At 34.8% G+C, this 15,769-nt stretch overlaps 1 protein-coding gene across 1 annotated transcript; it reads left to right on the forward strand.

Moving 5' to 3' along the window:
• The first annotated feature begins 291 nt into the window (after positions 1-291).
• On the forward strand, positions 292-10,181 carry LOC143529458 (putative acyl-activating enzyme 17, peroxisomal). Its single transcript, XM_077025244.1, has 14 exons — positions 292-546; positions 1,714-1,843; positions 1,930-2,198; positions 2,311-2,515; positions 2,624-2,664; positions 2,750-2,875; positions 4,416-4,489; positions 4,569-4,789; positions 5,983-6,077; positions 6,792-7,008; positions 7,876-8,001; positions 8,693-8,791; positions 9,680-9,892; positions 9,967-10,181. Exons 1-14 carry the CDS (start codon positions 293-295, stop codon positions 10,075-10,077), a joined length of 2,181 nt encoding a protein of 726 aa, XP_076881359.1. The 5' UTR covers position 292; the 3' UTR covers positions 10,078-10,181.
• Positions 10,182-15,769: the final 5,588 nt, after the last annotated feature.

A 15,769-nucleotide genomic window follows, 5' to 3' on the forward strand; every position in this document is an offset into this window, starting at 1 on the left:
TTTATTATCGTGTTTTTCTTAACGAACGTTAAAAAAAATTACGCTACCCCCTGAAATTATGTGGCGAATTTATGAGTAATTCCAAACAGCTGGAAGAAAAAAAAGGAAAACAAAAAATACAAAATACATGAAACATCTTATTATTTTATAAATATAAAGCCGTGTAACATTTGTACGCAAGCTTAGAAATAACATCACAAGTGTCAGTCACCCTTAATCCCTTATCATTCTTCTTCTAATCAATCAGGATAATAATCAAATATCTTGTTAGCAGAATCATCATCCATCAACAATGGCGTACAAATCGCTGGGCTCCATCCGCATGCCCGACATACTTGAGCTCGGGATTCCAGTGGAAACAGCCACCGAACTTCACCAGAAGCTCACTGAAATCATCCAGAGTTACGGCTCCGGTACTCCGGACACATGGAAGCAAATATCGACCCGACTTTTGAATCCGGATCTTCCGTTCTCGTTTCACCAGATGATGTATTACGGATGCTACATCCATTTCGGACCCGATCCTCCAGCCTGGTTACCTGATTTGTAACTTTCCTATCCGCTGAGTTTATTAATTATGATTTTTAATTTTAAATATGACTAATACATATTATTTAACAATAATGAGAATATTAAATTGTATATTTAATATATATTAAATAAAAAATAGATAAGTAATTAGAATTTGATTGTTGTGTTTGGTGATAACTTGACCTACTTTTGGAAGTAGAGATTTTAGCTTTTGAAGTTTGTTTTGAATTTTTGCTTGATTAGGAGTTTTGTATGTGTTTACTGAGCTGCCAAAATAGTTACATATAGGTTGCGACTGATTCAATTTGCTTTCGGTAAGAAATGAATAGCTTCAATTCAAAATTTCTAACGGATTATAAATTTAGGGGAAGCTTGTCCGCTCGTTTTGAGCTTTATTTCTAAAGCTCAAGCTACGCTCGTCACTACTTTTTCAAGCTCGGCTCTTTACTAATTATGTTTATACTTTTATATACAACAAAAGCAATAATAATAATAATAATAAGAATAATAATAATAATAGATAATGTAAAATAATGGTATATATATAAATATTAATATTCTAGAATAGATCAGAAAAATTATTGATGTTCTGTTATTTTACATTATCTATTAAATAATGAGAATTGTAAGAATGTATATCTAATATATAAGATTAAAAATTAGATAAATTATAGGCTCGTTTAGGCTCGAGTCCGACAAGTGAAGCTCGGGCTTAGACTTGTTGATTAAGCAAACTTATTTTTAAGCTCTGCTCAGTTCGAGTTCTTAACGGGCCGATCGCTAGTAGCTCACGAGTGGCTTGGCTTGGCTCGTTTACACCCACCCCTAGTTATAATGGATGAAGATGAAGTATTCAAGTTGCTGTTCATTTTCCACCGTTTTCTGCTGGTTAATTTAGTATAATTAGCTTTTGATGCTCATTTATAAAGCTTGCTAACTGATTATCTGTTTATGAGATCAATTTACTTTCAGTATGAAATGAATAAATTAAATTGAAAATTTCAATTATTTTCATGAACCATAATGGTTGAAGATGAAGTTTCAAGTTGCTGTTCATTTTCCACCATTTTTGCTGATTATATTATTGAAATTAGGTTATGTAGCTCCTTGATAAAGCTTGCTTAACAACTAATTCACTAATTGATTATCTGTTTATGTTCATATTGTTCATTGGTATGACAGGGAAGATGCAAAATCAACAAACATAGGAAGCTTATTAGAGAGGAAGGGAAAGGAGTTATTGGGTCACACTTATAAAGATCCAATTTCAAGCTACATTGCTTTTCATGAATTCTCGGTTTCAAATCTAGAGGTATAATCTTGAGGAAAACCATGAATTGATTTGGGATTTAAGCGTTTTTGTTGCATGATTAAGCAATGATTATGATTTAATGATAGGTGTATTGGAAAACAATATTGGATGAAATGAGTGTATCGTTTTCTGTGCCTCCAAACCGCATATTAGTCGATGATCCATCTGAAGAAAGTCAACTCTCGCATCCAGGAGGTCAATGGCTTCCTGGAGCTTATGTAAATCCAGCTGGAAATTGTCTAAATTTAGACAGTAAGAGAAAATCAAGTGACATAGCGGTTATATGGCGCGATGAAGGAAATGATGACTCACCCGTCAACATTCTGACATTCGAGAAATTGCGTTCAGAGGTTTGGTATGCTTAATTTCAATCTTTTCTTATAATTTTTGGATACTTTTGTTAAAGGATGTAGAAAAACAGTTAAATGCGATGTCGAATAAACCTTTATACATGTGAAATGATTTAGGTTGGTTGCATATGCTATTGAAAAACTTGGATTTGAAAAAGGATCTGCCATTGCAATTGATATGCCTATGAATGTTAAATCTGTGGTGATCTATCTGGCAATTGTTTTATCAGGCTATGTGGTTGTATCCATTGCTGATAGTTTTGCTCCGAGTGAGATTTCAACGAGACTTGTATTATCAAAAGCAAAAGCAATTTTTACTCAGGTTATTATTTATTTACTTATTTAATTATTTAATCATTATATAAGCGATTGAATAACAAAATGGTTATGTATTTGACGACTTGCATATGCTTAAATTTTTTTTTTCCAGGATGTGTTTAATCGTGGTGACAGAAGCCTTCCATTATACAGGTGTTGTTCACTTGTTCTTGTATTTATATTCAAATTAAAAAAAAAACCATTATTCTCACATAGGGTAAAAGGGTACATTCTGCAGCCGAGTTATTGATGCTGGATCACCTCTAGCAATTGTTATTCCTGCAAGTGGCTTGAGTCTTAGTATGAAACTGCGTGACGGTGATATTTCTTGGCATGATTTTCTAGAACAAGTTGAAAGTTACAAGTATGCTTTATCTTTTTTCTTAATCTTGTGACATGTTCTATTGTTTGTGCATTATTAATGTGGGGCGGCTATTGTAAAAAGCCTTTTTAACGCATGAAGGGTACGGAGTGCCTATATAGTCACACACACACACACACACAATAGAAAGATAAAAAGTAAATCATTCGTTTCTTTTTTTAAAAAAATATTTAAATACAAGAACATGGTTCAAATGTATCGTTTAAAAAAATACATAAAAAACTATGTTTCTTTATACAACCTACACATGGTAGGTTATGTGTATCAAGGCTGCCTTCGAGGATTTAAATACCTCGGCCGAGCCAAAATAAAAAGCCTATAGCCTTAACGAATAACAAAATATATAAGCTAATTTTTTTAAACAACGCTTAATATTATAACAATAAACATAGAAAAATTTATTATTAAAATCAAACACCATAATAACTAACGATTAACCGATGATTCGTGAAGCTCTCCTAACATTGGAAAAAAAACATAGCTTGGTCCTTGTTGGCTGGCTTGGTCAACCATGGAGGATCTTGGTAGTCAACGAAGAACCAACAATGGTGGTCGGTTGGGTTGGTCGTTGTTTAGGTTTTGTTCAGCATTCGCAAAGAAGGAAGGAACCAAGGAGGAATTTCAATCAGCCGCTATTTCTTTTATTTTGCATTGGGTTTTATTAATTTTTTTTCAGTTTTTAGTTTTAGTTTTTGGGCCCAATAATTTAAATTTGATTAAATGGATTATAGATAAAATAATTTTGGGCCCAATAATTATAAGATGGTAAAGATCAAATCATATTTTATACGTTTTATATTTTTAAATGTATATATAAAAAATATTAAAAAAATTGCCCCCCAAAAATTACGTGCCCCGGCCGACGTTCCGACCGGCACTACCTCTCAGCCGGCCCTGATGCGTATTATGTGCAGGTGTATTTCCTACGCATAACCTACACATGGTAAACATTTAAAAGTGAAAAAAAAATATATATGAACAATTTAGTTTAATGGATTTTTTGTATGTATTACATCGACATTTGTATGCAAGAACTAAAAGATTTTAAAAATATGAACCTGTTGATAGAAAAATCAAATGATTTAGGTTTATTCTTTTTGTTCTTGCAACAATGTAGACTTCTTTAACGAATCTCTGCACAATACATCAACGTTTTATAAGAAAAGTCATACTCAAATTAAATTGAATAAAATGCTTGATTGTATGGTATAATTTGAAGTTTTTTTTATAAAGTATATAAAACTTTTGTGAGACTAAGAAACTGACAAAACTAGATAAAAAGTCAACAGTGGTTGCTTCTCCTTCTTGGCTCATTCAGTCAAAACTAGCGCCCGACTGTTACAAAATTGCCGCCGCCTCATTTCAGCCATTGATTTCCCTTGATCAATGGTCCTGAACTTCGTACACTTCTCACAAAAAAGACTTTTTATTTGATTCTGCCTCTTGTTGATGATCTCTCTCTCTCTTGTGAACCAAATAATAAAGAAGTACATTCAGGATGAATTCTATTTATAATGTACAGGAATATCGAGTTTGTTTCAGTGGAACGACCAGTTGAAGCTTTCTCAAATATCCTCTTTTCTTCAGGAACCACAGGTAGGAAATATTCAATTTCTTATTTTGTTTATTAGTTATGTCATAATTCAATATTATTAAATGTATGAGTCTAACACAGGGGAACCAAAGGCAATTCCATGGACTGTTGCAACACCATTTAAGGCAGGCGCAGATGGTTGGTGTCACCTGGACATCCGCAAAGGTGATGTGGTTGCATGGCCCACTAATCTTGGATGGATGATGGGCCCGTGGCTCGTTTATGCATCGTTACTAAACAGGGCTTCGATTGCTCTATTTAATGGTTCTCCTCTCACTACTAGCTTTGCCAAATTTGTACAGGTTGTTATTTTCTTAACTTTATACCAAAAATATCAACTTTTTCAAAATAAACCAAATTTAGAAACGTGTTGAAGGATTCGCAAATTGGTTATTATAAAAAAATGTTGATATTTTGATTCTGATTGTAATAGTATAACTTTACAAAATAAAGGGTGAAAAGTTTCAGGGCTAGTCATCTTTCACGCATACTAAAACTACCTGCTACCCAATCCACCCAACTAGGCCTATAAATCAATTGATCATTGTACAGTTCGTGAACCATTCGGTTGGAAGTTCATTCATTTCATAAATGAACGTACATGAACTAAAATTTTTGTTCATTGAGATGAACGAATGAACTTGACCACATGTCTTGTTAGTAAGGGTTTGTTTACGTCGGCTCATTTATGTTTTAGGGGCCCCAATTCTTGACATGGAGGGAGGGAGGAGGGGGGGGGGGGACACCAACGGACTCTGCCCTTACATCCATTGGATAGATAGAGAGGGAGGGCATGTCCGTGAGGATCCCACCAGAGCGCCTTCCACTTTTAATAGGCCACGGTAGTTTACGTTTGTTTAAGTTCAAACATGACAACATGTCTCGCTTGTTCATTTATGTTCGTGAATGTTTGCTTATGTTCATTCATTCAGATATGTTTATGCTCATTCATTTACGTTTCTTTTAGTTCGAACATGAACACATGTTTCGTTCGTTCATCTATGTTCATGAATGTCCGTTATGTTAAATTCGTTTATGTCCATTTGTTTACTTTCATTTATGAATGTTTTGTTTAAGTTCATTCGTTTAAATATTCATTTGAATTTTTTTAGCCAGCTACAACTTTGTCTAGTTTTAATAACTTTTAGGCTCAACACATTGTTCTTCACATTACTTTTAACCAGTTTTAGCTCAGTTATGTTCGTTTATCTATGTTCAGTTATGCTTGTTTGTTTACATTTGTGAACTGATCATATATATCATTAATGAACGAACATAAATGAGCATGAACGTAACCATACCACATAGTTCCGGCAACAATAAGTATTCTTAAGAACAAAAACGAACAAGGAAATGCATTCATTTAATTGTTTAGGTTCAGTTAAAGTTAAAGAACGAACACGGGTAGTGCTTTGTTCTTGTTCGTTCGGTTCATTTATAAGCCTACATCCAAACAGCCTTATGTAATTTTATTTTCATTGTTGAAACTTTACAGGATGCAAAAGTAACAATGCTGGGAGTGATTCCAAGTATTGTAAGGGCATGGAGAACAAAGACTTGTACAGCTGGCTTTGACTGGTCAACCATCCGGTGAGTATTGTTGATTCTTAATATTAGCATGAAATCACTCCCCTTTATTCTGGTCTACTACTATCTAGGCTTGTAAATGAACCGAACATTCAATGAATTGTTCGTTAAGAAGTTCGTTTAGTTAATAAACGAATGAATATTGACGAAACTTTTTGTTCATTTGGTTAAACGAATGAACATGAGCACATGGCCGCGGTTGTTCCCTTAAATTCATTAATGTTCGCTGGTTTACGTTTGTCCGTTAACTTTCGTTAATATATTCATTTAAATTTTACAGGCCCATTGCAATTTTGTCTGGTTTTAATAACTTTTTAGATGCAGCACATCATTGTTCTCATTTATTTTTAATTGGTTCGTTATATATGTTCAGTTATGTTCATTTACCTTCGTGAACCATTTGCTTATATTGTTAATGACTGAACATAAACGGAAATGGACATGCTCAATTCTTAACGAACAAACACGAAAAAGTAATCCTGTTCGTTTAATTGGTCATGTGTGATTGTTAGTTCGGTTATAATTAAATGAACGAACGTATGCATGCTTTGTTCGCCTACTACTATCTGATGAAAACAGTTAGGTTTCTTTTTCTAGTTAAAATCTGAATATTAGATATTGTTAGCATAATGTACAAAATTGTATTTGCGGGCCAGCCTGGACCGTTTTAAATCACAGTAAAACTTGTTTCAACCGACACCTGTTTCAATTTGGTAGGTGCTTTGGGTCAACTGGTGAGGCATCTAATGTGGACGAATACCTTTGGTTAATGGGAAGAGCTCGATACAAACCGATTATCGAGTATTGTGGGGGCACGGAGATTGGTGGTGGTTTTATTACAGGATCAGTATTGCAGCCTCAATGCTTGTCTGCTTTCAGCACACCAAGTTTAGGATCTAATCTGTTTATTCTTGGCACAGATGGAATCCCTATAGTAAGCACAATCTTTCCATAACCCCCCCCCCCACCCAAAAAAAAAAAAAAGAAAGAAAGATAAAAAGAACCACAAGAAGAAAGACGACAATTTGGATTATATGTTATTTTTGGTGGCTAACGAAAGATGCCTAGCTTAGAGAGAATATAGGCCTATAAACGAACCGAACGTTCAATGAACTGATTGAAAAGAAATTAATTTATGCTTGTTAATTTAATAAATGAATGAACATGAACAACAATGTTTGTTCATATAATTAACTGAACGAACGTGACGCATGTCTCGTTCACTCATTCATTTCGTGAAAGTTCGTTTACGTTCACTCATTCAGATCTGTTTACGTTCGTTTATGTCTGTTTTAGGTTCGCTTATGTCTGTTCAAGTATTTTTCTAAATTTTTTATGCCCATTACAATTAGTCTAGTTTTATGTAATTAAAATATCACCAATACATTTAGCCTAGTTTTACTAACTTTTTAGGCACAACAGATTGATATTCACATTTACTTTTACATGGTTTTCGCTCAGTTATGTCCGTTCATCGATGTTTAGTAACGTTTGTTTGTTTACGTTCATGAACTGTACGTTTATACTGGTAACGAGCGAACATGAACACATTCATTTTCTTAATGGATGAACACAAACAAGAAAACCATCTTTGTTTAATTGTTTGTGTTCAATCTCTTGTTTGGTTAAAGTTAAATGAGCGAACACGAACATGCCTAGAGGGAAGCAAGTCGCTGCCCAAAGTGTATTTTTATTACATAAACCTAGTAAATCATTTTTTCAAATAGTTGAATAACTATTGCGATATATAATTTTTGAGATCTTATTTGACTAGAATATGGGATGCTTGACTTTTTTGTAGCCAGCAAATGTACCTGGAGTTGGTGAGTTGGCACTTAATCCCCTAATGTTTGGAGCATCAAGCACACTATTAAATGCTGACCACTATGACGTCTACTTCAAAGGCATGCCTTCTTGGAATGGGAAGGTCAGTGGATCAAATCTAACTCAGAAAATTCGGTTTTTGAGTTTTCGAAATCCTATCGATTTCGGTTTTTACTATTTGATCTTGAAATTTTTTGGAAAAATAAAATTGGTCCAAAATAATGAGTTTGACCCGCCTGAATCGTTATGGTTAATTGATTATTTATTGGCTTGGGCTAAAATATTTGGGTTTACCCTATTTATTGAATTTTTATAAATTACTTAACAATCAAAATAAAAAATGAAAGTTCATAAATTTGGATCGGTGGTTACAAAAACATAAAACTAAATTGTTGGTTATTTGGGTTTCATGCACGCTCTTGTTTTTGCGGGCTGACAGAGTTCGATCCTTTTAATCCGAAATGTGTTTATGGCATATTAATACTCTAAAATGACAAATATATTTAAAATAACTATTTTTTTTTATCTTTTGAATTACATATATCACATTTTAAAAAAAATAAGTATAAAAGTGGGTTAAATTGGAAACCCGCGAGTATGCCACGTCGACCGGAACATGAACCTAACTTGTTTTATTTAAATATTTTTATTATTATTGTAATTCTATTGTTTTTGTAATCATAGTTTTGTCACAAGAAACGGAAACTGAAATTCATTTCTGGTCATTTTGACCGTATTAGAACCATTTCAATCCGAATTGTTTTTTACCCTTTTTTAAAATGTTTTCATCTTAGGTTCTAAGGAGGCATGGAGATGTATTTGAGCGCACGATTAGAGGATACTATCGCGCCCATGGTCGTGCAGATGATACCATGAATCTTGGCGGCATTAAGGTATAGTTTATTAGTTTTTGTAATTATATTTAACAAACTAATTCTTCATGAACAAAAAGAATTAATTACACGGATAGTCCCTGTTGTTTACTCATATTACGGTTTTGAGCAAATCACAAGGACTATCCTTGTAATTAGTTATTAAAAAATTAAAAAAAAAATTGTGGAAAAAAGGGTTCCGGGTCAACCCTACCCGTCTAAAAAGTTTATCTTTTTTGACATGTTAAACAATGTGCTTGTTTTGCCACCTCTGGTTAGAGGTGTGCAAATTTATAATTAGTTATTATAAATATTTATAATTACAATATATATATATATATATATATATATATATATATATAGGGTTTGGATCAAATACATATAAAATTAACGTGTTAAACGTGAGAATCAAGTAGAGTAATTATATATGTAAGTAGAGTAATTATGTAATTACATCATAGAGTAATTACTCTATGGTGTAATTACATAATTACTCTACTTGTACATATAATTACTCTACTCGATTCTCATGTTTAGCACGTTAATTTCATTTGTACGTTTCCCCTCCCCTATATATATATGTATATTTATATATAATTGAATGTATTATTTAGTTATATATATCATAATTCTATATATAATAATAGTTATCATATAAATATATAATCAATATATTAAATAAAAAGTCATGTAAATAATAGGCTTGCAAGCTTGCTTGAGCTCAATAAGTAAAGCTTGGGCCTGGGCTAATCTGTTAAACAAGCTTATTATTAGCCTTGAGCTCATTTAAGCTCGGCTCGATTTGAGCTTTTGAAGAGCCGATCTCAAGTAGCTCACGAGCGGCTTGGCTTTTTACACGCCTACCTCCGATTATTAGAACTGTTTTAAGATAAATAATGCTTGGTGCAGGTAAGTTCGGTTGAGATTGAACGTGTATGCAACTCGGTTGATGACAAAATCCTGGAGACTGCGGCTATAGGGGTTACACCAGCTGGCGGTGGGCCTGAGAGGTTGGTAGTTGCGGTTGTTTTCAAAGATGGCAATGATTCGACACCCGATTTAAGTAGTTTGAAGCAGTCATTGAATACAGCTTTGCAGAAGAATCTCAACCCTTTGTTTAAGGTATCATTTTTACTTAAAAACTATTTGACAAGCTATGAATTCTCATGATTTGACTTTTGACTTTGATTTTTAAGGTTTATGATGTGGTGCCCCTTGCATCGCTTCCTAGGACAGCCACAAACAAGGTGATGAGGAGAGTTTTGAGACAACAGTTGACTCAAAATGGTCAAAACTGCAAGTTGTGAGTCGTTATTAGGTGCATGTGTGTTGTATGTTCTGGATAACAAAGTAATGCTGGATTCAATACCTAATTACAATGTAATTCCATTTGTTATTTTTCTTTATATCTAAACCTAGAGATGTTCAAAACGGTTTGGGACTAGGAACCGGAACCGGTTCCTAATTGGTTCCTATATTCAAAACCCCCTTTTAAACCGGTTCCAGGCTCGAACCGGTTAGGGAACCGAACCGGTTCTCCCACCCTCGGACCCCTAACCTATCTAACCGGTTCTTACCGGTTCCTAAACCGGTTCCTACACTGTAACCGGTTCCAACCGGTTACAGTGTAAAATTTTTTTTTTTTTTCGTTTTTCGTTTGCGATTTGGATTCTAAACTACGATTCGTATTTGTATAGCATGAAAAATAAACAAAACAATTAACATAAAATTCATTTTATTTACTTTAAGAAGTTCAAAAAAAAAAGGTTACATGTTTTAAAATCTTCAAAAAACAAACTAACAAAACATTAAACTTATAAATATAAAGTTGTGACATATTATTTCTAGAAAAGCCTTCTTGTTCGTCGTAATTATTGAGCGGCGACTTTTCCTCGGAATTACTTGTAGAAATGCCTTCTTGTTCGTCGTGCACTTGAACATCAAGTGGTGTTTCATCTTCGAGAGTGGTTACGTGTTGAATACGATCGATTGAGTCCAAGTGATCCTTTAAGCAAATGCACATCTCCACCGACTCCGAATTTAGTCTTGTTCTTCTCACTGATATTACCCTGCCACTAAGAGAAAAAGCGGATTCCGAAGCTACCGTAGAAGCTTGGACGGTTAGTAAATCACGGGCCATGGTGGCAAGAATCGGAAACTCGGTTTCCTTTACCTTCCACCAAGCCAAAACATCAAAAGTGCCATATTCCTCTTCGGATAAACCGGTAGAGTAATTATTTGCACTATACCTTCCTAGTTCGCTTGAAGGGGTGTTACCCCTTTGTTTTTTAGCCGTTACGTTGCGAACGGTGTTCATAAGGCTAATCATGGGATCTCGTACTCTAGTAGCACTTGAACTTGATGAAGACCCCCCCGGCATAGGCATGTGTATGTTTGACCCATATTTATTTAAATAAAAGTCATACATAAATTTAAAATTCAAGTAAAAATAATTTTTTGCCTCTGTTGAAAAGTTTGGGTCAATTTCATGCATATCTAAGGCTGAAAAAATTTCGTCTATCACACATTCAACCCCCGTAACATTTAACATTGGGTTTAAAGCGGCGGCGCAAGTAAAAACCGGTGGCAATTCAAGAAAGTATTTTTTTAATTTAAACTTCATTGGTAATATGATGTTTGAAAACATTGGACTTTTATTTTCAAATTCTTTAAGATTGTTAACCATTAAAAATAACTCAGAAAGAACCAAGGGACTTGTCGGATAATACGTTCCCGATGGTTTCGTAGTTGATGTTTTAAAAACTTCAAGAAAAGTCGATAAGTCATTGATAATTTCCCATTTCTCATTTGAAAAGGGGATTGCCAAATCATTCTCGGCAAGACTAGAATGAAACATTTGTAAAGTTTCTCTTTGTTCCAAAGCACTTTGAAACATTGTGCAAGTGGAATTCCATCGATGAGGTACATCCCAATTAGCTCCCAAAGCTTTTCTTCCCGTATCTTTACAAAATTTTCTATAATCCATTTGTTTTTTCTTACTTTTCTTAAAAACTTCATGTAGCATTAGTCTAAAATCGTTTATAACCGATGTAACCTCATCCGAAGCAAGTCCGTCTTGCACGATTAAATTAATGATATGTGCAACACACCTTGAGTGAAAAAATACACCATTGCAAATCGGCGTATATTTTAATTTTAATTTATCAACCGCCGATGTATTATTCGACGCGTTATCAAATGCCATTGAAAATATTTTATTTTCTAGTTTATAAGTTTTTATAACATAATCTAAAATTTCAAACAAATTATCTCCCGTATGTGGATACTCAAAGAGTTCGAAAGCAATGGTGCGTTTCATCATTTCCCACGATGACGGGTCTACCCAATGAGCGGTGACACAAAGATAAGATTCGGGTAGACCATGTGGAACCGACCAAACATCACTAGTTAAGTTTATTCCCGTATTTATATTTTCAAAATATGCAATTAGTACCTCTTTGGCCTTCTTCCACAATTTTAAACAATAACGTTTAAGAGTATGACGACTTACGTGAGTGTATTGTGGTTGAAGCGTATCTCGAATCATGGCGGTTAAGCGAGGGTTGTCGAAGTGGCTAAACGGCAAAGCTTCTTGAATCACAAACTTCGCCATACGATCTTGAACTCGATCAATTTGGTATGTAAATATTCCGCCTTCACTATCCATTTGCGTTTGTTGCGAATCGACGTTCTTTTTCAACGCCTTGCAATACGGTTTTTCGATGTGTTTCTTCAAATTTGAATTCGAAAGTGGGTTTAAATAAACCCCACAAAACTTGCACCGAGCCTTCAATGAATGGTCACTCAATTCAACCAAATCCCAATTGCACCAAATCTCTTGATTACGATTATGAGGTACAATACGAACGAAACTTGGTTCGGCGTTGGAACCTTGACCAACCGATGATTGTGAGGCAGCCATAACAACAAATATGAATATAGAAGAAGAGAAAACAAGAGATTAGAGAACTCAAAACGTTGTAATAGCGTTTTTTTTCTATTTCTTTGCGTTCGGGTTTGCGTTTTGAGTGTTGTGATGAACCCATGACACCAAATACCTATTTATAGTAGTAGTGGGGCGCTTGGGGGAGCCAAAAAACGGCTATTTTTGACCCCAACGGTCAAAAAAACGGCCAAAAAAACGGCCAAAAAACGGCTATATCGATCTACATAGGAGCCCAAGAGCTTGAAAGGTTGATTAGAAAGGCGGAAACAAACCAAAACCGCTAAGGTAATGCCGAAACACTTACTTAGGGGCTGTTTAGGTTAAGTTTGTGATGTCCATATTTTTAGGTCTTGAAATTTTGCAGGGATATCTGGGACCATATCATTGAGTCCCTGTTCAAATTTGGTAATTGTTTGACCATCCGAGAATATTTGGCGAATTTTATACCGAATTGGGATGTTTAATGGGGAAAAATAGTTAAAATGCTTCAAAAATTATGAAATTTTTCTGGAAACTCAGATTTAATGTATTTTGATCACATATGAATTTTGAGATCATTTGGATAAGTTTTAAGGGTGTTTTGTGCATATACGTTCTTGTGAAATTTTATAGCCGAATTTGGGCCGAAAAGAATATTGCATGAGCCTTTTACATTTTGGAATTAATACTGTTTGTTTTGGGACATAATTTGATTATTCAGGAATTTTCGTGGAATTTTTGGAAATAGTTTGGGATAAACGGATGATTTTCAGGCGAAATATAACCGATAAAATGAATTTTTATAAATTAATAAATCAGTAAATAATTCAAGTAATATTTTTATAAAATTCTACATATTTTAATTTATAAGTTGCTAAATTTTCATAATTTAATGATTAACCGTTAATTAATTATGCTAATTTTAAGATTAAACAAACTCAGTTTTTATAAAAACCGGCAAGTCCGCGATTAACGAACCTGCGGGAATATCAAAACACCAAGAGTGATCAAAAATCATATTTTTGGATTAATTAAGTAAAAACGAACCTTTCTATGAGAAACCTGGACAATCTGGATAAATTGTACGCGTTTCTTCTCAAATCAAACTGAATAAACGGAAATGGGCCCCGTAGCTAATCCGGGTCCCCAAGATGTGATCTTTCTTTATAACTTAATCATTTTATTAACCAATACATTTACCCAAGCTTATTTTCCCAAAACTGTTTTCTGAACGCGTAAACGAACAACTTGGCCAAGATAGGAAATCGGGAATCTGAGCCAAGTTCGGTTTTAAATATTAGACATTGAACAACATCACAACCTAAGTCTATTGCCACTTTCTGGGCATTCCAGCTATACCCAGATTAGTTATACAGCCCAGTTTAGTATTGAGATTATAATAATATTAAAATATTAATATTATTATAATATTGATTATAGGAAACCGTGATTACAAGTTACACAAACCTCGAACCGACGTGCTACTGATTATCTACTAAACAGTGAGTTTCATGACCCCACTCTTTAAACAGTTTTATGAACTTTTGGGGTGAAAAGTATGTTTGATTATGTATACATATCTGAAACTTGTAATGATGTGAATTATCTAAGTACTAACACACGAAAGTCCCCACGATCATAGTGATTAACTTCGAGCCGGTGGCTTATGAATAGTACTATTGGTTTGACAAACCCAAACGGAATCGGCCTGGTTGCCGTGTCACATAGCGCCGTTTGCACATGACCATATTTTTATATACAGGCTATGTAGTGTTAGACATAGCTACCGGGGCATGTTGTGGGCGGAAGGGGAGCCACAGTGGTTGATTGAGCGTGGGAAATGGATGCACGCAGCTAGAGGTGCACAAACCGGTTTTTTTAAAAAAACCGATTCGGTTATTAATCGGACCGGTTTTTTTTGGCCCGGAAAAAAACCGGTTCGGTTAATAACCGGACCGGTTAATAACCGGTTTTTGTCTGTCAAAACCCTAACCGGTCTAACCGGTTAGGACCGGTTTAGAAACCGGTTAGAACCGGTTAATAAACCGGTTTTTTATTAACCGGTTTTTTAATAACCGGTTTTTAGGTTAACCGGTTTTTTTTTTTTTTTTTTTTTTTTTTTTAATAACCATTATTTTTTCACAGTATAAACAAACCGGTAACTACAAGGCAAAACGGACTAACCGAAGCCATTCTTTGCTTTCGTTGTTAGGGTTCTTTGCTTGGAAGATGAGTATGAGTGTGTGTTGGTGAATGTGTTTTCAACAAACCAAAGATTAAAAACACATAACTTTCATTTATAGTTTTTACATTAAAAATACAAACATTAAATCTTTATCGCATATTCATAACTCAAAAATACAAACATTAAAGAATGCTTAGACACGATTACATGAACAACTTGCTGTTTCTTACTCATTATTTGCCTCCATGTTTGCTGTTTCTTTAACTAATTTTCTTCGCTACCCGATCCCGAGCTATTTCTTAGGTAATCGTCGTACGCGGCTTCTTCATCGGTCATTGGTTGAGTGTGTCCTTCATTGACCTCGTCTTCATACAAGCCCGCTTCATACTCCATTTCCCCCTCGAGTGAGCGTTGATGTTGTGCCCTATCTAAAGAGTCCAAGTAATCCTTGTAGCAAATCGACATCTCTATAGCTGGTGGAGTGAGTCGAGTCCTCCTAATCGATATAACCCTGCCAGAAACAGAAAAAGCAGACTCCGAATCTACCGTGGAAGCTTGGACCGTTAGTAAATCTTTGGCCATGGCGGCGAGGATCGGAAACTCATCCTCCTTACCTCTCCACCAAGCCAGCAAATCAAGACTTCTAAATTCATCCGGAGTCATGTGTTTCACAAAGTTGGTACCACCATACCTTCCAAGTTCACTGCTTGGGGTGTTTACCTTTTGACGTTTACCGGCGTCTTCCCAAATCATGTAGTACATCCCCATTTCAAGGTCGGTTTGGGATTGGGATTGGGCAACAGCTCTTAACGAGTCATGAATTTGGGAAGACGACCCGTATTTTGTAAGGTAGACATCATACATGTTTGACAAGGTGGTGTTGAAAGCA

The sequence above is a fragment of the Bidens hawaiensis genome, unplaced genomic scaffold (assembly GCF_021521415.1).
Source record: "Bidens hawaiensis isolate Kalapana, Puna unplaced genomic scaffold, B.hawaiensis_p1.1 tig00008553_1, whole genome shotgun sequence".
Lineage (NCBI taxonomy): Eukaryota > Viridiplantae > Streptophyta > Magnoliopsida > Asterales > Asteraceae > Bidens > Bidens hawaiensis.

Excerpts from the sequence above, each read along its gene's own strand:
- LOC143529458 (XM_077025244.1), top strand. The coding sequence starts at position 293 with ATGGCGTACAAATCGCTGGGCTCCATCCGCATGCCCGACATACTTGAG. Across the intron at positions 2,876-4,415 it reads GAACAAGTTGAAAGTTACAA|GAATATCGAGTTTGTTTCAG; the intron begins GTATGCTTTATC and ends TATAATGTACAG. Across the intron at positions 7,009-7,875 it reads GCACAGATGGAATCCCTATA|CCAGCAAATGTACCTGGAGT; the intron begins GTAAGCACAATC and ends ACTTTTTTGTAG.